Source organism: Asterias amurensis, chromosome 3 (genome assembly GCF_032118995.1).
Source record: "Asterias amurensis chromosome 3, ASM3211899v1".
Taxonomy (NCBI): Eukaryota; Metazoa; Echinodermata; class Asteroidea; order Forcipulatida; family Asteriidae; genus Asterias; species Asterias amurensis.
The window spans coordinates 17133511-17157888 of record NC_092650.1 but is presented as its reverse complement, the minus strand read 5'-3'; the positions used below and the strand labels follow the sequence as shown (position 1 = coordinate 17157888).

Here is a 24378-nt window from a genome sequence, read left to right as displayed (position 1 = left end):
AACTTTTCACAGGTTTGTTAGTTTTTGCATATGTTGAGATACACCAGTGAGAAGACTGGTCTTTGACAATTACCAATAGTGTCCAGTGTCTTTAAGGCACAAGTTGTTAAAAACCAATATTCTCACTTGATGTATCCCAACGCATGCATATAACTGTGAAAATTTTGACTGAATTGATCATCGAAGTTGCAAAAGAGAAAAAAACACCCTTGTGCTTTCAGATGCCTAAAAAGGCCTCAGAACTAAGGTATTTTAATATTTGAGTAAGATTACCTCTGTCTTAAGAACTACGTTACTTCAGAGGGAGCTGTTTCTCACAATGTGTTATACTATCAAACATCTCCGTTGCTCGTTACCAGGGACATTTTTGTGAACAAATTATTTTGAGTAATAATAATAATAACTTTCGATTTATATAGCGCCTTATAACTAAAACTTAATTCTCTAAGCGCTTTACATTAGTGCCCTGGTCATAGGGCCAATAACATCCCTTTTTAATGTTTCTCAGCTCCCTTGGGAGTATACAACCTGGGCAACAGTTTATATCGCTCCAAAGGCTTTTTTCATTCACAATATCAACCTCTACCCTCGCAGGTACCCATTTATACCCCTGGGTGAAGAGAAGCAATTTTAGTAAAGTATCTTGCTCAAGGACACAAGTGTCACGACCGGGATTCGAACCCACACTCCGGTGAAAACGCACCAGAACTTGAATTCGATGCTCTTAACCACTCGGCAATGACACTACCAATAGAGTAATTGCCTTTGCCTTTGGCTCAGAAAGCATGCTGTATCTTAAAGCCATTGGACACTTTCGGTAAACAGTATTGTCCATGGCCCACTTCGTGTATCACAACCTATATATAAAATAACAAAACCTGTGAAAATTTAGGCTCAATCGGTCATCGGAGTCGGGAGAAAATAACGGGAAAAATCCACCCTTGTTTCCGCACGTTTCGCCGTGTCATGACATGTGTTTAAAATAAATCCGTAATTCTCGTTGTCGAGAATTGCTAATTGTTTTAATGTTTTCTCAAAAAGTAAAGCATTTCATGGAACAATATTTCAAGAGAAGTCTTTCACCATGACCTTCTGCAAACCCTGTAAGTTATTTGTAAATCTGTGAACTTTTTTTCCGAAAGTGTATTGGCTTTAAGACAAACTACCCTGCCTAATCGTTGGCGGCGCAAGTCATTGGTTTCTGGCGAGTTCTTGGCGAATGTTGGTAGAAAGTGCACGTCACTATAAAGTACGGTAGAATTCCCGACAGCAATGTATTCTGCACTGCGAAATTGCCACTGTCGGAGTGCTTTTCAATGGGATTTTTGTTTTCTTCTGAATCGATTCAAAATGAAGGGTTTCATGAGAAAAAATCAAAAGTTTTTGAGGATGGTGATTCTATACTATAGACAAAAAAAAGTAACACCCCGCAGACCAACGGAAGCTTTGACGTGTACTGCTGACGATTTTCAATGTATTATAATACAAACGGATATTTCCTTTTCTTTCGTAAAGCGTTTTGTTCGACAGACTGTGGGATGTACCATGCTATGACGACAACTTACTATTGTAGGAATTTGCCCTGCTAACAAATTAGCAACCACACAATGACGTCACTGAACTTGTCCAAAAAGGGAAAACCATTCGTGGTGAGACTTTTACACATTCATTGTTCGTCACGACGCCTGAATATAATTTAAGATATTTTGTTAACTACGGTAGTAATAATATAATGTTTTTTAAATGAGTAATACTTTCATGTTGCAAGTTATGATGCATGTGATGACGGTTATGTGCTGTCGCCATCTTTGTTTTACCGCCCTCGGTTCAAATGCATTGTGTTAATTAGACCAAAACAAGTATTAACCTATCATGGGTGTCATGAAGTCAGGGAACACGACCATTATTAGCTTGTGGTCAAAGTCTGCGTATCTCTCTACTATACCACCGACTATAACTAACAGAGAGTAACGCCAATGGTTTTATGCATCAACATCATTATATTATCGCATTACTCCTTTTTACGCCAACCCTTCGGCCGTTTGTCTTAGAATTCAACCCCTACAATAAAAATATAATAATAATAATATAATATTCAGCCTAGGGTTGATAGAGGGCATGAATAACACAACTGTCAGATATTTTCTCTCTAAGGAGGTTTGACCAGATATGCTGCTAGGATTATTTACACAATTATTTTGTATACGTTATGTCATGTAGAGTTCAACACCACAATCCTCATTGGTTTGTGCATGATGTGCATTATAGAGACGCAAGGGTCTATTGGTGTGTTATATGCAAGGCTTTATGCAAGTGGTGTGTGATCGAGAGTTGACCACTAAAGTGCCATGACTTGATATTATAGTCAGGACTCAGTGGTCGTTGTATTACATACATAGCACGGTTTTATATACCACCAGGTCACAGCACACAGGCGTAGATCGTTATAGGTCAGGGAACGAAACCCCCCTTTAACATTAGTCAATGCGCCTATAATATTATTTTATTACAACAGCAGATTATGAGAGGATTCGTCGGTAACTCCAACACTAACGTTTACATTGAAAACCACCAGCAACTTTAATATGCTACATTTCTGACGATAAGGTAAACCATTCATGTTGTTTCATAATTAGCATCGTTTAGAGCTTCGATAGGCCCTTTTCAAAACCACGGCTTCGGCTTTGGATCCGGCATCGGGCTCCCTTTATCGTCTGAAGCCCTGCCAGTGAGCGCGTTAATACTCAAAGCACTTGCAATTGTCAAAACAATCGCGGGGCCTAGCAAGCCTGAGTCAAATCCAAAGCCGAAGCCGTGGTTTCGAAAAGGGCCATAGACATCATTTCAATACGAAAAATATCACTTGGTAGTATTTTGTTTTTAGTGTAAACGTTCTAAGCTTTTTTCATGTTTAAATGTGAACGCGAAGGGAACCAGTCAAATTATATACTTTTATAGTCTATAGAAAAAAAAGGTTACCACTGGTACCCGACTGGTTTGTTTATTGGTGGTGTTACCTTTTTTGATTAGTGTAAACGGTATATATAAATATCGAGTCATGATGTTGGTTTCTAGTGCCCGGAGTCAGGCGACAGTAATGTGAAACAGTCGTCTGTTTTGCCAATTGCGCCATCTACGACAAGTGTGAAGAAGCAAAACTGGTTTGGGGGTTGAACAAATGGCAGCAGTCGTTTATTCGAAACCCGTTAGAGTAGAATGCCTGTCGCTTTGTTTTCCCATGGAGGAATTTCTCCATGGTTTTCCACACTAGGCTCTTGAAAGTACTGGGTTTACAGTGCCCTATTACCCATCGGTGTTTTTCATTTCAAAGAAAAATTGTTTAAATGTAAGCTGTAAACGTTGGAAATGAGGGTCATATTGTAACGCTTGTTGGCTCTATACCCATCCTCAACAAATTATCACAAATCCTCAAGCTCGGTTCATGCTCGGTTTATACTTCATGCTAACGCGAATGCAAAGTAAGTAAATGTTGACGTCACAGCCCTGTTACGAATGTTTCACAGTATAGTGAGCACATTTCAACTGATGTTAGTTATTCGTTGCGAACTTTGTGACGTCATAGATTCGTATCGCATTCTGTAGGAAGTATGAACCGGGCTTGACCATTGTTAGCTCTAATACCCATCTCAACAATAATATCACCAGAAGACGATCAGAGCACACTGATCGAAACGTCGAGTTGAAACCAACGGTTCGTAGAACCACCCAACTCATTTACATATAGTCATTACATGGTGTTACCGCAAACTTCCATAATGTATCCACAAAGCTTCAAACATTATCACCATCGGGGATGGTTTAACTTAGAAAACAAAATCTTGTCGGTTGAGGACTTCTTCCATCTGCTTCATCCGTCTTTAAAAAGACCTTCCGTTCCCTCTCCTGTTGAGAGGTGTTTTTGGCCAGGCCAGGCCGTTCATCTCCCAGGCGATGATAGTCTCGCAGATAACCTCGTTCCAACTACTGACTCGCGATAACCCGCGTGTTTTAAACCCATCGAGAGTGTATGTTACCTTAGTTCGCTTGTTGGTCATGACGCACTTATACATTGCAGATCCTTGACATAGATCTTAGCTCAAAATCTGCGACTGCCCGAAGATGGTTGGGTCCCTTACCCAGGACTCAATATCTTAAGTTCTCCTAATTTGTTGTAATCTGTCCGGGTACACATCACTTTGTGTCAATGGAGGTCCTTTCTTATTTGTTTTATTTTATATTTTAAATAAGTTTATTTAAAGACACTGGACACTATTTGTAATTGTCAAAGACCAGTCTTCTCACTTCGTGTATCTCAAAATATCCATAAAATCACAAACCTGTAAAAAATTTGAGCTCTATTGGTCGTCGAAGTTGCGAGATAATAATGAAAGACAAAAACACCCTTGTCACACGAAGTTGTGTGCTTTTAGATGGTCGATTTCGAGACCTCAAATTCTAAATCTGAGGTCTCGAAATCAAATTCAGTGAAAATTACTTCTTTCTCAAAAACTATGTCACTTCAGAGGGAGCCGTTTCTCACAATGTTTATACCATCAACCTCTCCCCATTACTCGTCACCAAGTAAGGTTTTTATGCTAATAATTATTTTGAGTAATTACCAATAGTGTCCACTGCCTTTAAGATACAAATCTGTTATGTGGCCTAGCGGTTAATGCACCGGTTTCAAGCTCTGTTGTTTCTGATCAGCAGAGCGATGGTTCGAATCCCGGTCATGTCCTTCAGCAATACACCGTTAGGGGGCGGGGGGGGGGGGTTAGTGCTTTCTGCTCTACCAGCCAGGCATCTGATACCCACGCCTAGATCCGTATGGACTGTAAAGGGGGTAATCTTTATGGGGGGGGGGGGGGGTGGAGGGTACCAGATTCGAATGATCGCCTCGTATACAGGCAAACATGAGAAGAGAAGGGCAAGGATAAAGTCTACGGTGATAACATTATATGTCATAATAAAAGAGCTCATCACAAAATAATTACAATATTAACAATACAACAATAGATTCACTAACTCAATAGGGGGGGGGGGGGTACGGTACACATGCACCATATCAATTATGACCGGTTTTTGCACATTGAGATATAATACGTGTATTTTTAGATGAAATTCATCTGACATGCTGTCAGGGCTTGAGAATAGATTCTATATTTGGTGAAATATGAAAAGGGTCTTTATTTTCTTTTTGGTTGGGGTGGGGAGGAGGGGTTGGGGTACCTTAAAGGCACTGGACACATTTGGTAATTGTCAAAGACCAGTATTCTCACTTGGTGTAGCACAACGCATCCATAAAATAACCAAAGGTGTCCAGTGCCTTTAAGGTACCCCCCTCCCCACCCCAACCAAAAATAAAATAAATGAATTTCTTTTTAAAAATACACGTTTTATATCTCAATGTGCAAAAACCGGTCATAATTGATTTGGTGCATGTGTACCGTACCCCCCCCCCCCCCCCCCCCGATTGAGTTAGTGAATCTATTGTTGTATTGTTAATATTGTAATTATTTTGTGATGAGCTCTTTTATTATGACATCTAATGTGATCACCATAGACTTTATCCTTGCCCTTCTCTTCTCATGTTTGCCTGTATACGAGGCGATCATTCGAATCTGGTACCCTGCACCCCCCTCCCATAAAGATTACCCCCTTTACAGTCCATACGGATCTAGGCGTGGGTATCAGATGCCTGGCTGGTAGAGCAGAAAGCACTACCGAAAACTACCTCACTTCAGAGGAAGCCAATTTCCACACTGTTGTATCAACCTCTCCCCATTACTCGTGATCAAGAAAGGTTTTATGATTATAATTATTTTGAGCAATTATCAATAGTGTCCACTGCCTTTAAAGATAGTGGACACTATTGGTAATTGTCAAAGACCAGTCTTCTCAATTGGTGTATCTCAACATATGCATAAAATAACAAACATGTGAAAATTTGAGCTCTATTGGTCGTCGGAGTTTCGAGATAATAATGAAAGAAAAAACACCCTTGTCACGCGAAGTTGTGTGCATTTAGATGCTTGATTTTGAGACCTCAAATTCTGCACTTGAGGTCTCGAAATAAAATTCATGGAAAATTACTTCTTTCTCGAAAACTACGCCACTTCAGAGGGAGCTGTTTCTCACACTCTTTTATACTTTCAACCTCTCCCCATTACTCGTAATCAAGAAAGGTTTTATGACAATAATTATTTTGAATAATTACTCGCCAAGAATAATTTCCTTCTCAGACGTTCGGAGATCTGGCAGCAGTTTATAAACAAATCGATTGTGTTGAACTTAAGTGAGCTTAAAAAAGGGCGCTATTCTCAGTTTAAAGTTTACCGTATATACTATTCCACCATTGTGTTAGCATACCGGTACATATTGATGCTTCTTAAAAATCAAAAGCCACCGAAACCATAATGTGTACTTGAAAACCAATAATATTTGAAATCAAATTCTCACTCAATTTAATTCAATATTAAAGGCAGTGGACACTATTGGTAATTACTCAACATAATAATTAGCATAAAACCTTACTTGGTAATGAGTAATGGGGAGAGGTTGATGGTATAAAACATTGTTAGAAACGGCTCCCTCTGAAGTGCCATAGTTTTTGAGAAAGAAGTAATTTTCCACGAATTTGATTTCGAGACTTTAGATTTAGAACTTGAGGTCTCGAAATCAACCATCTAAACGCACACAACTTCGTGTGACAAGGATGTTTTTGTCTTTCATTATTATCTCGCAACTTCGACGACCGATTGAGCCCAAATTTTCACAGGTTTGTTATTTTATGCATATGTTGAGATACACCAACTGTGAAGGCTAGTCTTTGACAATTATCAATAGTGTCCACTGCCTTTAAGTTTTTCCATACTCTCGTAGGAAAATAATTCAATATGAGAATTTATCAGAGAAATAAAAAGGTAACAAAATCAAAAGCGCATACTAGTTAGTAGGCCTATACAAAATTAACTTATCTGTACCAGTCGATAATCATATTATGGCATACGTCTATTCCCCATTTATGGTGTCTCTATGTTAACAAAAACAATAACACCAACGACAATGACATCGACAATGACGATGACAACGACAACAACATCATTTGCACATCCGTACACACTGCAACCGCAACATAAATCATTGCGTCATTATCAGAAGCCGCCATGTTTGATTGTACAAATATTTCGAAATCAAAAGTGGAAGTGTTGCTGCTCAAAATAATCTGTACGAATAAAATCATTTTCATCTTTTGCTTCATATCAGTTCCGAAAAGGAAATAAAAACCCCAGTTTGTGAACATTACGAAATACTTACAAAAAGGAAGTACTTATACCCAGTTTCTTTTTGTGCTATCGCATCTTTAAAAATCATCACTGGAACTCCTGATACCATTTTCATGGAATATAACATATTATTAATCATGGATCTTTTTATCAATCGAAAACAAAGAGTGAAAAACACTCTCATTTCTCACTCAAAAACAGCACAGAGTCCTTTAAAGACAGTGGACACTATTGGTAATTGTCAAAGACCAGTCTTCTCGGTTGGTGTATCTCAACATATGCATAAAATAACAACCCTGTGAAAATTTGAGCTCGATCGGTCGTCGGAGTTGCGAGATAACTATGAAAGGAAAAAACAACTCCTTGTCACACAAAGTTGGGTGCTTTCAGATGCTTGATTTTGAGACCTCAAGCTCTAAACTTGAGGTCTCGAAATCAAATTCGTGGAAAATGACTTCTTTCTCCTAAACTAGGTCACTTCAGAGGGAGCTGTTTCTCACAATGTTTTATACCATCAACCTCTCCCCATTAGAAAGGTTTCAGCTAATAATTATTTTGAGTAATTACCAATAGTGCCCACTGCCTTTAAAGGGACTAAACACTATTGGCAATTGTCAAAGACCAGTATTCATTCTTGGGGTATCCCAACATAAACATAACATAACAAACTTGTGAAAATTTGGGCTCGAATTTGAACAATAATAATAAAAGATAAAACACCCTTGTTGCACAACTTTGTTTGATTTCTTCAGATGAAAAAATAAGAGGCATCAACTGAAGAGTTTTATTATTTGAGCGAGAAAATACCTCTTTCTCAAAAACTACGTTAAGAGGGAGCCTTTTTTTCACACAGTGTTTTATACTATCGGTAGCTCTCCATTACTCGATACCAAGTAAGTTTTTATGATAACAATTATCTTCAGTAATAACCAATAGTGTCAATTGTTATTAATTCTGTTATTAATGTATTAATGTTATTAATTCTGTGCAAGGTACTTTCTAACTGACTTGCCAGATATATTTTTAGCTACACATCAAAACATCTGACTTAAAATTGAACCCATCAAAAACGGAGGCCCGCCTACGCAATGTACCGGAACACTCCTCAACAATTCCCCCAGTAATTCTCTAACAATCTCCTCCTTTTATAATAGTCGCGATTCCCAGTATCAGATCAATGAAAATTTCATGTATATATATCATTTTTTTTTTTTTTTTTACAAACTGACCATTGTTCGAACCTTTCATATAGAATAGCTACACTCGAGTCGCAAGCCAGCCAGGCAAGGGATTCAAACTAAAGCGCTTGCGAACAGATGATCAGTAACGCCAGTTAGTGCCTTGGGGCAATGAGTAAGGTCAACGCATGCTGACGTCACCTCGTCTCTCCAGCGAGTTCACTTTAGTACAGTTGCCCTTCGGCCTACTGTACGCGTGCCAGCCACGCGACTTGCTCCAACCGCATTCACAACACACTGGCATGGGCCGCGCATCATCAGCCAAAAACAGCTCTCTCACAGGAATGCACAGTAAAAATCAAACTACGCATTTTTTTTTAAGTACAGAACTGAGTATATACATGTATACATTCGACTGATCTCTTCACGCGTGTGAGTTTATGTTTTCTGTCAACATGACCCATGGATGCCCCCATACCTAGGGGGGTGTTTGATAGTGCTTGATACGGCAAGGGACTTCACCTTTCCCGGAATAGTGACTCAAGTTTCTCTGAAAATCATTCCAGGAACGAGCGATCAAATTGGAGGGAAAACAATAGTGGATTTTGCACCGACTTACTACGACGAGTGTAAAATCAAGGCTGTTATACACGCGGAGACCTAGGCCTATGTGTCACTTACCCCATCGCAGATGATATGATTATAAAACCCCAGGCTTTGATTCCTTTCTTGGAAAACGAAGTGGCGTCTGAAAATAGCAAAAGAGTTCAATGCCGAACCACGGAGGGGAATATACTACTATAAATACTATCTCCCCCCTTGGACGGGTTTTTAAATACATTTTGGAACAACCCGATTTACAATTTTCATTTCCCGTGTGCGTGCTACGCGGTCGACGACATCTGGCGAGAAATCAGCACCGTGGTCGTGACGTCATCACTAGCTCGTCAGTAAATATTTGCATATTCATTGCGCTGCATTATCGCTTCAAAATACAGCATCGCTACGTACGTTTCCCTCTCATTCATGATTTTTTTTTAAATAGAAATATTAATGATTAATCTTTAATGGAATTTGACGGAGAGGCATCTTCTCCAGACGAATTCTGTTTTGAGCTTGGGGATAAAATACAACACGGTGGGACTATATTTATCCAGAGATGCATCAGCCGATCTTGGATGTATATAAACTGCGCAGACATGTTGGTTTAATGCCAATTCTTTTTACCATAACACGCCTCAAAGATGTCATAAATACAAATTAGTAACGCATCAACGGTCTCAGAGGACGTGTACGTCAGCTGACACGTCAGCTGACAAATCTATTGCATGATTCTGTGTGCATGCTCCTACTACAGAAGAGCCAGTCTTTCTCAGGATGACCCCCCAAACATACTTTTATTATAATACAAACAAAACATGTGTTTTATTACCATTGTATTGATTAGGTTTGATTCACTGAATAGTGCTTGAATGTATAGATTGAATGGAAATAACTTAAACAAAGACTAAAAACAAAACAAAAAACAAACAAACAAACAGACAGACAGACAGACAGACAGACAGACAGACAGACAGACAGACAGACAGACAGACAGACAGACAGACAGACAGACAGACAGACAGACAGACAGACAGACAGACAGACAGACAGACAGACAGACAGACAGACAGACAGACAGACAGACAGACAGACAGACAGACAGACAGACAGACAGACAGACAGACAGACAGACAGACAGACAGACAGACAGACAGACAGACAGACAGACAGACAGACAGACAGACAGACAGACAGACAGACAGACAGACAGACAGACAGACAGACAGACAGACAGACAGACAGACAGACAGACAGACAGACAGACAGACAGACAGACAGACAGACAGACAGACAGACAGACAGACAGACAGACAGACAGACAGACAGACAGACAGACAGACAGACAGACAGACAGACAGACAGACAGACAGACAGACAGACAGACAGACAGACAGACAGACCTCTGATTAAAATAATTTGACCTCTGATTAAAACGAGGTCAAGGGAAAGACAAGTTCTGCTGTTTTATACAACGGTGATTATTATATGTTTTTGTTTAACCATGCGCTATTCTAATGAGAATAGGGCTACTTCAGTTTAATTTTGACTATTCTTCATGCACTTTTAGCCAATTCATATTCTTCAAAATGTTCTTCTTGTGTTATTTTTTAATCACCGTTACTTGTTTATATCAAAACAAAGAGCTATACTGTCCTGTGCAATATCGTCTCGTCAAATTTCGTCTTGTTGTCGGAATTTCTCATTTAATTCTTTCGAGTGGTATGTGGTAATAAAACAAGTACTTTATCAAACTTTTGTGCAGTGATATTGCATGAACAAATCTTCAATGTTATTTACAACGTTAACGGAGCGGTGATTGTTTTGTTTTGTGGAAGAGTGATTAAACTCAACCTACTATCATAGACCTTGTGATCTGTCACATGACATGCTTACAAAAGAGTCGCATATCATGGACTTCCTATACAGGCACGATAATACACAACAAAATGGAAGAACATAAATAAGTGTTTATGATACTTTATGGAGATTGCACCGTTGTTCGGTCAACTTTTAATAAAATGACGAAAAGGGGCACATCTCAAAAATTGTTCGACTGTTACTTATGTAACTCTTGACATTTCTGTATAGGCCTAAATTATGACACAAAATTTAAAATATTCACACGCGGCCACTGTAGTGTCCTGCCTGCCAGGAAATGCCATGGACTGTACAAGATCACTCTCCTTAAAATTTGTTTTTACACGGTTTATTTAAGAAGCTATTATTATATGTTCAAACAAAATGAAAAGCGTTTGTTTGTTTGTTTGTGTGTTTGTTTGTTTGTTTGTTTGTTTGTTTGTTTCTGTCATAGATTTGTGCATTGTTCGCATCACACTCAAAAAAGTGCTTCGTGGGGGTCTTCACAGACTCGCTTCTTGGACTTTTACTTGCACATTCTTCTTTCTCTGTAGATTTACAACCGTTGTAGTAGTTACAATAATGTTTAAGACATAGGGTATCTACCCGCCCCGCCCCACACCCCAAAGTTTAAAGGGTCTATGTACTTTTTGTACAACGAAAAACACAATGTCTACAGATTGACACTAAACTTACTTTGAAGATAATGATAGTATAAAGCTTCCCTGGAAATATTACTTGCTGAGGAGCTGTAGTTTTTAAGAAATGAGTAAAAAAATGTCATGGAAATAGTGTTCGTCTCACTAATCATGAGACGAAAATTCTTTAAGCTTTTAAAAACGTAATTTCATGACCTTGTTTTACTTATTTCTAAAAAATTACAGCACCTCAGCGACTAATATTTTGAGGGAAGCTTTGTATTATCATTATCTTCAAACTATGTGTAAGTTTAGTGTAAATCTGTGGACATTGTGTTTTGTGTTAGAAAAAGTACCCAAATCCTTAATAAGGCAGTGGACACTATTGGTAATTACTCAAAATGAATATTAACATAAAACCTTACTTGGTAACGAGTAATTGGGAGAGGTTGATAGTATAAAACATTATAAGAAACGGCTCCCTCTAAAGTGACGTAGTTTTCGAGGAGGAAATAATTTTCCACGAATTTGATTTCAAGACTTTAGATTTAGAATTTGAGGTCTCGAAATCAAGCATCTGAAAGCACACATCTGCGTGTGACAAGGGTGTTTTTTTCTTTCATTATAATCTCGCAACTTCGACGACAACAAATCTTATGATAACCCAAATCTACACATGCACCCAAGCCCATTATGTTGAAACGTGTGGTCAAGCTTTTAAACTACAGCAACGCGTGGTTTAAATCGGCAGCAGTTATACTTTACAACTTTATTAAAATTTAAACACATTGTTTCATAAACACATTAAACACAAAGGACCTTAACTTTTAATTTATCGTGCGACAGACTGCCACCCAATAAAACTGACATAAAACCGCCAACAGAGCAAAACTTTTTAAGGTTCTAATATTCTTAACAATGCCACTACAACAAAACATGGAGCTAGCCTTCTTTGAATGAACCCGTGCCTTTAATTAAAATAGAACAATAGATAAGATTATATAGCGTGCTTCGCTTGGCGATTGAAACAGACAATACTACATCTATTAAACCCTTCGGTGTTGGTATCACCATTCCAGACTTAGACAGAAGATATCATTGAAAGCAAAAAACGCAGCTGGAACCAATGTTTTTAAGTTCACTTTACGAGTTTGCTCAATGTGAAAGGGGAGGGTCGGGGGGGGGGGGGGTTGCGGGTAAGCGAAACGGCTCATGGGCCAGCTGCGGGCGCGACCTCATTTTACACGCCCGGCAATCGCGCTCCCTCCCCCCGCCAATTGTTGTGGTGTGACTACCCCTATTGCGGAGGCGAGGTGCATGTACAAACCTTCACTTCGTTATTAGAACCAAGCTCAAAATAGTTGTAAACACATAAATAAGGTAAACATTGGTAACACTGGTACTTAAGTTTTGTGCAGACATCATTACTCTGCTTTTTTAAAAACCATAGGCGCTAAAAAAAAAAAAAAAAAAAAATCAAGTTTCTTCGTCACTGAGATATGGGAAGACATAATATTTATTTTTAACTTAGCTTCTAGACGCGCGTTCTTGTTTCACTTCTGTTTTAATTTATCGTTTTTTGTTTTTATGTGATTGGACCGTTTGCCCTCGAAAGAAAGGGAAACACATTCCCTTCAGTTTGTTTCCCCCTGAGCGACAATAATGTCATTTTAGAAGAGGCTTTGTAAAAAATACCACCAAATGACCTTTCGAACTTTCGAACTTTCAATATACAATGAACGTTGTTCCGAGAAGCTGGCATCACAGGCTGCACGCACTAAGACAAACAAAAAATAATGGTCCATCAGAAATCTGTGTCACAATTCCTTTGTTGTCTGGGGGCTTGATTTACGAGAGCTGCCAATAATAACAAAAAAATTGCTTAGCACTTCTTTATGATCGGACTAAGCGAACATTGGCAGGAGGTTGGCTGAAACCGATTATAATGTAGTAAATCGGGTGATGATATTTTGTTGGCATATATAATAATTATATAACGAGCAATGGAGAGCGGCACTCTATGAAGTAACGTAGTTTTTGAGAAAGAAGTAATTTCTCACTAAAACATTTGAATTGATTTAAAGAGCTCGGCTGATAATGTCTCGAATTCAAGCATAAATGAAAGCACACAACTTGTGCGGCAGAGGTGTTTTTTTGTCTTCCAAGATTCTCTCGCAACTTCGATGACCAATTTATGCATAAATGTTGTGATAGACCAAGTGAAAATACTGATCTTTGGTAATTACCAAAGGTGTCCATCGTGCCTTTAACAGCTGTGAATCATCGAAGCGTTAAGGACTTTTACTACTGTTGGAGTCACTAGTCAATGGTACCTCAAGTCTCGTCTTTGTTTGAGGTTACCAACCCGTGTGCGCTGGAGCGTGCTGCCAATGGAAGACATTCGTTATGGTGTCAAATCTATAGTAGTGCCTCTCCAGTTTCACAAACCCTTCAAGAGAAAACCTCCGAATAGCTGTGTACCTCTCTCCGAAACAAGGAACGACATTAAAAATCAATCAACTTGCACTGGCGTTGCTGCCATGAGATAGCCCCAAGCAATTTTGTGTGATTTGTTTTGTGATGGGTGAAGTTCAAAATCCCATTTGGCTATATAGTTGACAATCGCTTCTAGATCTTTACTTATGACAACCCCCATAAATCCTGCACTTCCCGCCCACAACTTGACAAAGAGACCCTCAGTCGTTCCTCATGACTGATCTATCATCTCGCAATTGAAAATGGCATCAATAGTGGGGAGAGAGAGGGGGGGGGGGGCTTGTTTTGTTTGTGTGAAGTCCAAGAGCAAGGGTTATTATGAGGCCCAATTCTGAGCTGCCGTAATATTTGGACGACCATTGTCTAAAACTCTGGTCCCGTGTTTGTACTTGAACGAGTGGTACGTCCGCGCGTTCAGTACCCCATCCTTCATTCCAGACCACCCCGACTGTAAATAGACGACCGCTTACAATGATGGGTGCTCAGAATTGGACATCTTGTATTAAAGGCAGTGGACACTATTGGTAATTATACGCATATAAAAACCTTACTTGGTAATTGTCAAAAACCAGTGTTCTCACTTGGTGTTCCAACATCGTGCATTCAATAAAAAAAACTGTGAAAAGTTTCAAACAATTATTGGTCATCGAAGTTGCAAGAGAATAGAATAACGAAAGAAAAAGTACACATTTGTTGCACTAAATGTGCTTTCAGATGCCCGAGAAAGGATTAAAAAAAAAAAAAAACGTTTCTCACAAAATATGTGTACTATCAACAGCTCTATTGATTGTTCCAAGTAAGTTTTTATGCTAACAATTCTTTTTTAGTAAATACTTTCTTGTCTGTGACTTTCTTTGATCACCTTCTTCTTCCAGCTACGGAGGAAGTAAAGCGATGCTGTCAAATTGACTTGGTGTATTAGGGGGAGTTTAGCGAGTGATGTTCGAATCTTTGCATAAAATTATTATGGTATGAACAAAACGTAAACTTGCGGGTAAAACCATTTATTCAACCTCTTTTGAGGAGTGTTTGATCTGATGAAGAGAGCCGGGTCGGTCTCGACGTTTTTGCACAGCAACTCTGCTCGAAAGTTTGAGTTTGACGTTTGACATGATTGACATGACTGGGATAAAACAAAAAAGATCTGGTTTAGCCCGGACTCGGGACAAAATGATGACATTATGCGACTCTTGAGTGCCAGAGCACCACACGAGGGTTGGTCTTTCATCATAGGCCTACTTCTCACCAGCACTAGTTTAGCAACTCCTGCATTTTGCTAGTGTCTTTTGTCTGACGAAGTATATGACGCTGAAATAATACTCAGACGATCGCTTTGCCTTCTTTTGTTTACCCATTGACTTGGTCAAGATAACTAAAGGAGATTGTGTACCAATTTGTGCTAAATATGGTGCTGAAGTATACAGGCAAAAGTACAAAGTCGCATGTGATAATTCCTGAGACAAATGGTTTTAGATGACCCACAAGCGAAACAAAGTATTTGTTTTTTCCTCGTCTTAATCTATTTCCAGTTGGATAGAACAAGAGAGAGTGATGTTGAAAACGCTTCTCGTTTCGATGTGCTCTTTAGTTTTTGTTTAAACTATTATCACATCCGAATGGGAAAACAAAAGAAGCGCTAAATTTTGCAATCGCGTGAAAACAAACAGCAACTTTAACCTTGTAGTAGTTTCAGAAGGGAATTGATGTAGCAATTTGACAAGAAAACAAAACAGAAACGAAGTGTATTTCAACACTTTCGGAGACCAAGGGAAGGGTCAACGAATCAATTCTCTTTAATTTTGGTTTTTATCCATGGATGAATGATCCATATACACATATGTGTGTTGGAGCTGGACTCAATTCTCATTAATTTTGTTTTTTATCCATGAATGAATGATCCATATACACATTATTATGTGTGTTGGCACTGGACTCCATAATACACATGTGTTGGCACTGGACTGTAGTCCAGTGCCAATACACATGTGTATATGGATCGTTCATTCATGGATAAAAACCAAAACTAATGAGAATTGATTCGTTGACCCCTCCCTTGGTCTCCGAAAGTATATAATGTACTATCCAGAGCCATGTGAACAAAAAATCGCAGGCATATTACTCGGGAGGGATTCGAACCCGCGACCCCTGCAATTCTAGAGCAGTGTTTTACCAACTAGACCACCAAGACTGCCCAGCAGTAGAATCAAATCTCTACACACTAACGATAAAGAGTATACAGCGTGAAGGTTGGCGCTCCTTCCATGCATTAGTTGAAACTGCTGTTATTTTGTATTATTCAGTTGTTTTAAGCTGTGTTTATAGACAGTGGACACTATTGGTAATTGTCAAAGACGAGTCTTTTCACTTGGTTTATCTCAAAATATGCTTAAAATAACAAACATGTGAAAATTTGAGCTCATTTGGTTGTTGAAGTTGCGAGATAATAATGAATTAAGAAAACACACCCTTGTCACATGAAGTTGTGTGTTTTCACATGCTTGATTTCGAGACTTCAAATTAATTCTAAACTTGAGGCCTCGAAATCAAATTCGTGGAAAATTTATTCTTTCTCGAAAACTACGTTACTTCGGAGGGAGCCGTTTCTCACAGTGTTTTATACTATCAACCTCTCCCCATTACTTGTTACCAAATCAGGTTTTACGATAACCATTATATTTAGTAATAACCAATAGTGTCCACTGCCTTTAACATTTTGAATCGAATAAAAACTATTTAGTTTGGCTGCACCGTCTGGAAATTGGAATTGCCTAAAATAAATGTTGCATGTTACAACTCGTGGCTTGACAATATCAAACAGTCCCTCATAAATCCCTCAATTATGCAATTGTGCAATTTGCCAGTTTACAATAGCCCAAAACACCCACTCTTGGTTTTATAAATCAGTCAGGGCGTGTGTAGCTGATTTGCCTTTTAACAATGAAGCTTGGCCTCGCCCAAGGTTTTAGAAAGGATTTGGTAAAAGAGTGACACACAATTAATTGCTGGAAATTTAAAAACTTGGTGTCCAAATATTGGTCACTTACAATAAATAGTTAGGGCCTATTTTGTAGGATTTTGGGTACTTTTTCAAAATGTCCATAGATTTACATTAAATTTACAGGGTTTGAAGATAATGATAGTGGAAAGCTTCCATTCAAATATAGCGTGCTGAGGTGCTGTAATTTTTGAGAAATTAGTAAAACAATGTCATGAAAATACGTTTGTTAATGCTTGAAATAATTTTGGTCTCATGATACCAAAATTACTTTCATGACATTGTGTTACTCATTTCCCCAAAACTACAGCACCCCAGCACGTAATATTGTCAGGGAAGCTTTCTACTATTCATTGTCTTCAAACTGTGTAAGTTTAGTGTAAATCTGTGGACATTGTGTTTTTTGTCCTACAAAAAGTACATACACCCTTTAACCACAAATAAAACAGGTGTCCTATGGTGCTCAAAAGACACCCATGCCAATCACGCTCACATTATGCCCCCACCGTTGGATTAAAACAAAATATCAAAATAAAACCAGTTTTAACGTTTTCGGTTTCAGTTTTCTAGCAAGGATGTACATGTATACGACTTGTGATTGTCATATACTGTAATAACACCCATGGATTCTTATTTAGCGCACGCATAGCCACCAATAAGGTAATCAAGGTTATTAAAAAAAACAAGAGAATTTTTTAAACGTTTGAATTTAAAGGCTATTGGTAATTACTCAAAATAATTACTAGCGTAAAACCCTAACTTGATAATGAGGAATGGGGACCTGTTGATGGTATAAAACATTGTGAGAAACAGCTCCCTCTGAAGTGGGGTAGTTGTTGAGAAAAAGTAATTTTCCACAAATTTGATTTCGAGACCTCAGATTTCGAAATTCAGGTCTCGAAATCAAGCATCTGAAAGCACAATACTTCGTATGACAAGGTTTTTCTTTTCTTTCATTATTATCTCGCAACTTCGACGACCGATTGAGCTCAAATTTTCACAGGTTTGTTATTTTACGCATATATGTTGAGATACACCAAGTGAGAAGACTGGTCTTTGCCAATTAACAATAGTGTCCATGAGTCTTAAAGGCAGTGGACACTATCGGTAATTACTCAAAATAATTATTGGCGTAAAACTTTACTTGGTAACGAGTAATGGGGAGCTGTGGATATATGGTATAAAAATATTGTGAGAAACGGCTCTCCCTGAAGTAACGTAGTTTTCGAGAACGAAGTAATTTTCCACCAGTTTGATTTCGAGACCTCAGATTTCGAATCTTCAGAATTTCGAAATCAAGCATCTGAAAGCACAATACTTCGTGTGACAAGGGTGTTTTTTGCTTTCATTATTATCTCGCAAGTTCGATGACCGATTGAGCTAAAATTTTCACAGGTTTGATATTTTATGCATATGTTGAGATACACCAAGTGAGAAGACTGGTCTTTGCCATTACCCAATAGTGTCCAGAGTCTTAAAGACCTATTTTTTGCAGCACGACAGTGTGCAGCGGCACTAGGCAACATTCATTAACCGCTGCTGCCAGAAACATCGGGGAAACCCCCTCTCTGAGTCCAAAACGACAAGTGTAAGGGTGCTACTAATTTACGTGCTAACACTTCATGCTTAGGACCTACGGTTTTTAAGTACACACGTGTCATGAACGAGACTCGAACCGACACTCTGCTGATCAGAAACATAAGAGCATGAGTCCAACGCATTGACCGCACCGACATGGCACACCAGCTTTAGCGTACACTCTTCAAAGATTCCAATAGAAAACAAATCCCATGGCCTTTAAATAACTGTGTATCTAGAAATTTACCCAACCAAGACAAAAAAATCACATTCCAGATTTACTCAACCATTTTTAATAATAAAAAATAAACAATATGATAATAAATCACAGCTTAAAAAATATTTATTGTATAGAAACGAGCAGTCGTTTTAAGTTCAAATTACACAGACGATGCTTTTTACGCGCGAGCTGCAATTCTCCTTTACATGTTCAAACGTGCGTCAATAACCGTCAGTGAAGCTATGACGGTGGTTTCAGCTGGAGATGCCGATGACACTCTCTGTGAACCCCGTCAATTTTCTCACACTGCCAATAATGGATGTATTGCCAAAATAACAACAGATAATTAGCGGTAGTCAGCGCAATGGCGGTGAGATCTTTAGGCAATAAATGTCAAAACAAGTTCAAGGATTTTCCCTTCCAATTACGACCCAGTAAGCTAACGTTGTAATCATGCGCAACTGCACACGAAGAGTGTTTTTTTTTAAATGGGATTTGTGCGTCAGTTTGCCACTTTTTGGATCATTTTGACGCAAAGTCAGAGTAACACCAACCCAAGTCAGGGTCAGGCCATATGATCCGGATATGGGCCAGATTTTGACCCAGATATTTTTTTTTAGAGTGTATGGTATAAACTATGACTGGGTTCAGGTTGATTATTCCGTTTCGTGGAGATTTCTAGCTGAAAAAGGTTCGCTTGAAATCTTACACATGAATCATTCTGCAACGAGTCAACCATTTCCATAAATCGGTAACTTAATTATTAACAAGGGCTCCAATTTACTATCATTTAATTGTTAAATTCAAAGATTCCACATTGTCGTGATAATGTGTCTTCTTCCCTGGATGTGTAACCTTAACGGCAAAACAACAATAGACAACAATAATAAATTATTTCCAAATCATACAGAAATAGGCCTATTACAAACTACTTAAAAATATTTTCTAACAAACACTAAAAAAAAAGGAAAAAGTACCAAATACTCGACGGTATCTTTCCTTAACTTTCCACCAATCAGTGAAAAGCTGTTTCCAACTTTGCATCAGTTTGAGATTGTGTACATTATAGGGAGGTTTATAGCTGCAAGTTCCGCGTGAGCGTGAACGTCAGAATAATTATTGTGTCGTTAAACTCTTACGTTTGTATACGTAAAGTTACCATTTTTCAGGCCAGGTACGTACGTCGTTCGCGCAAACGTCATACGTGAGCATGAAATAAGCTCAAAGTAGCGACGTCACCCAGAAACGACACAATTTTTGGACGTTCATGTTCGCGTGTTTGCTCGCGTAACGTGCAGCTAAACCTATTATAATACAAAATAATTCGAAATAAATCAAAACTTACATGCATTTTTGAGTCTTTTACGATGTCCCGGCAGCAGGACTTCCAACTCATGGAGAACCTCTGACGTAAGTTCCATAATAGACACCTGACGAAGGGTTGTGTAGTTACTCCGGATGAAGTTGCCGAAGTAATGGTCGATTCCATTATCTCGAAGCCACTGGAAAACCTCAAACTCTTCGGAGGGCTGATAGTTTGTGGCTGAAATAGAGTTTCAAATCGAAATAAAAAGTTTTTAATAAAATGTTATGGCGACGAGTACATTATTTCCTGTGTATATGTATAGCTTATGTCGCTCCACTGCAGAAGGAAGGCCTTTCCATCACCATCCCACATTGATCTTTCTTATGCTTGTCGCATCCATGTGACGCTTCCGAATTTGCTGATGTCGTCCATCCAACGCCCTAGCTACTTGGTGTGTCTCTTCATCTCGTTTGTGTTCTTGGAGTCCATTCTGTTATACATTGTGTCCATCTGTTGTCATGACGCCTTGCAAGGTGGCCTGCCCACCTCAATTTCTTTGTGTTTATTTGTTTTATATTATACTATTTAATACAGTTATTTTCCAAACCAACAACGGGTGAGCCGATATTTGAAGGAGATAAAACACACACAATAATTTTCATAACTATTAAATCCTATGTGTATGGATGAATGCCGCCAGCAGACAACTGATCCTAAATCGCCTTGAAGGGAAACTAGACCGGGGGAAACTCACTTTGATCTTAAAGACTCATTTCTTTGAATCTTTATTTTTGTAACTATTGCTTCCTGTTTCACGTCGTTGTTTTATGTGATGTGTGGCGCAGAGGCTCCTCCTGCAAAAAGTGCTAAAAATGTCTCGTATTATTTTTTTCTTTATTTTTTTATCTTGAGTGAGACCTTCGGGGAAGATTTTAGTTGTTTATTTGAAAACAACCCTCCTATCAACATAAATTTCACATCAAATGGTGCATACCATTCCTATGTTCATTTCCAAAACAGGAGTCACTTTAGGCATTTGTACACTACCTCCATTTCGAACCGCGTTGAAACCTACCCGGATCCTCTCCGGTTCAGCTTCGCTTCTTTTCGACACGGATCAGAGACGAGCAACATTCACACAGGTCTTTACGTGAACCGGGTTGAACAAAATCTCTGGTTCGGAACCGGATCCGACCTTGAGATTCTGGACAGTGTGAAAAGGTTCTTTTTTGTTTACGAGACTGACAATGTGACACTGCAATTGTTCGCAATAAAATCTACACAGTTTCACTTGACACGGCTAATGGACAAACAGTCCAAAAACAGTCCAAAAAAATATCCACATGTTTTCTTTAAACAATGTTTTTATGTTGTTATTATAAAGTGGTTGATTCCTTGGCAGACACGAGTAAATTGAAACGATTTAACATTGACCAAAGTGGAGGGATGCGTGTGAACTAGGGGGTGTGTGTGTCGACTAGTCCTCGGAAAAAGGTGATTTGTGTCTGCATAAACATAATTGAAACCATAAGGCGTTCACCTACAACCAAAGTGGGGGGGGGGGATCTTTTAATCTTAAGACATTAACACATTCCAAGAAAAACAAGATGAATAGATTCACAAAAAAAATAAAAACTGTCACCGAACGATGTGTACAATTTACAACCATACCCCTGTCAACGACCAAACCATTTACTATGGTTATAAACTAATTACCAAAACTCACCTTAGAGAGGTAAGTTTTTGAGAGTCAAATTAATTGTCGGCAAATTAATTGTCCGCATAATTTTATTGATTTCTTAATTAAAGGGACATTAGGACGAAATAATTGGATGAAAAAAAAAACTAAAACAAAACGGGGTCAAACTGAAGTTTCACTCCACCTTTTATGCGATACATCAAAGTCGTTTGTATTTTGATGATCACTCTAATCGCAAACAACGTTGAAATGTCAAAGCCAGGTTTTTTTTTCTGAAATTAGTTTTTGTACAGTTTCAGTCTGCAGAGTGCTTTACTCCTATGCATTTGGTGATTTCCTTGTATGATTGGCTGTACACTTTAACGAGTCTTTAATGAAACATAACTTGTTATTTTTCATTGACTACATTTTGAAATGTCCTCCTCTCTCTGTATAGACCATGTGCGTGAGCATCTTTGTCGGGCACCTTGTGCGCAGTGACTAGTGCAGCGTTAAAGCCTTAAAGAGGACCAGACTAATTACTACCGCGCATACTCAACTGGTCAACTGGCATGGACTGCGTGTACTGCATATTACTGTAGAAAAATCAAAATAATTTGCATTTTACAAAAATAATACCCGTTGATAATGACGAAAAAGAGTGTGAAAGTGAATGTTACACTTTCCATTATTTATGTTCTTGAAAAAATCATAATGGTATTAATAATTTTGTTAACAACGTAACTGAGAAGAAATTCAGGCGGTATTTCAGTCGATTTTAAAACTGAAATATATTGTACTTTTACTGATGTAATCTGAACACAATCTGTGTCATAATGAATCCTGAGAGATAGTGGTGACCTGTTCTGACCCGTCAGGGGCCTTCATATGACGTTTCTCTATAATCACAGACATAAGGCCTCTCAGTCACAATTAATGCCAATGTTGCTTTTGCTCTCATTTATATTGACTCTGAACTGTCGTCCAAACACATGACACATTACCCTAAGTAAATATCCGCATAAAGCTTTAGATTTAAATAATGTGTATGTTCTATTTATAAACGTCAGTTATATTTCCCTATGTAAACAAGTGTGTAGATGACATGCATAATAATTACTATGAAATGTTGTCAACGAAGTGGAAGTCATACACACGTCATAGTCAGAGAAGGTTACCTGTGTCATGCTTATTTGCATATGACCTTTATGTAAATTTTGTCAGATAGCCCAGAACATGTCCTATCATGACGAGTGTCCCCTGCGTTGTTAAGGGGGTCATTCACATGTCATGTACAGCAAACAACTGAACTGCGTCTGGTGCTGTGTGTTTGTTGTAGAACGTACTTAGTATCAAAAGAGGAAAAGGAGGGTACGTATCAGGAAGGAAACTGAATGAAACAAAACACGAATAAAGAAGGGGAGACACAAAACAACGCATGTGGAATTCAGTTGACTGCTCAATGAACTCACAATCATGTTGTTGATGTTTGGCAGTAGGATATCATGGTGCACAACTCATCGTGTGTATACCAGCACTATATAACCACATGCTATAAGAAAATGGTGGTTCATTATCTCTAATCTTGCCTTCTGTTTTCACTCAACAATGAACCCAGTCAAAAATAATAATTATCGAAAATGTCGAGTGAACGCTGTTAGCTTTGCTTTTAGGGCTCCAATGTAATTAGTATTAAGATAGCCGGTTCCATGGCTTGTGGTAAAACCCAAGCCCTTTCCATATTTAGGAGATGCATTCCCCTTTCCAACCCACAAAGGCCATTTCAACTAATTCCCAGCCGCTTCAGAAGCAAACCGCAACCCCTCAACATCTTGAACTCTTACTCGCTGTTTTTTTCTCTCCCCAAGAGTTTCGCGATGCATGATGTAAATATCACCATATAAAGTCAATGTATTGGAGGGAAACTGCAAAGATAGTTGGGGGAAGGATGTTTTACGGCGAGGGGGTACGGTCACATTTCTGGTGTTTTACCGGACGAGGTTGTGATCGCCGCGAGCTGTGTGGCACGCGCCGGTCGTGAGCACCGACTCGGGCTCTTGGAACAACCCGACAACAGATGAGCGAATGTTGATGACTCATGCACTGCTGCGCGATGCAGTCAGCCCCATCTCTCCCTATCACTCGCAAACAAGCCCCGACTACTTTGGGATTTCTGATCGTCACCACACAACCCAACGTTCACGATCAATCCCGTGCACTCGGCCCCGGTGTTTACCATAAGTAGCTTTGATATAAGACGAGTTGAATTCGCCTCAACGTCGCTGATGATGACCCCGCCCTGTTTTTTCTCTCTTCTCTCCCCGTCCATCCGTTCGCGTCTTCACGGTCACTCTCATCTTAGATCGCATCACCAACCAGACATAGAATAACAAAAGGATGAACTTTTCAACTCTCATCTCGATGGAGAGAGATGTCGCTAGGTTGGCCTGTGATTGGTCCATGCGCAGGTCAAAATCAACTGGCGAAAGCACATGGCAAACCCTGGCATCGTTCGGCTGTATACGTGCGACTAACACTTATTA

General features: G+C 38.9%; 1 protein-coding gene across 1 annotated transcript in view; it reads right to left on the bottom strand.

The window, feature by feature from the left end:
- LOC139934998 (uncharacterized) overlaps positions 1-24378 on the bottom strand; it is a 55965-nt gene that overhangs the window by 29180 nt on the left and 2407 nt on the right. The window contains exon 2 of the mRNA XM_071929439.1: positions 20197-20394. Coding sequence (XP_071785540.1) covers positions 20197-20394 — 198 coding nt within the window. The remainder of the gene's footprint in view (positions 1-20196; positions 20395-24378) is intronic.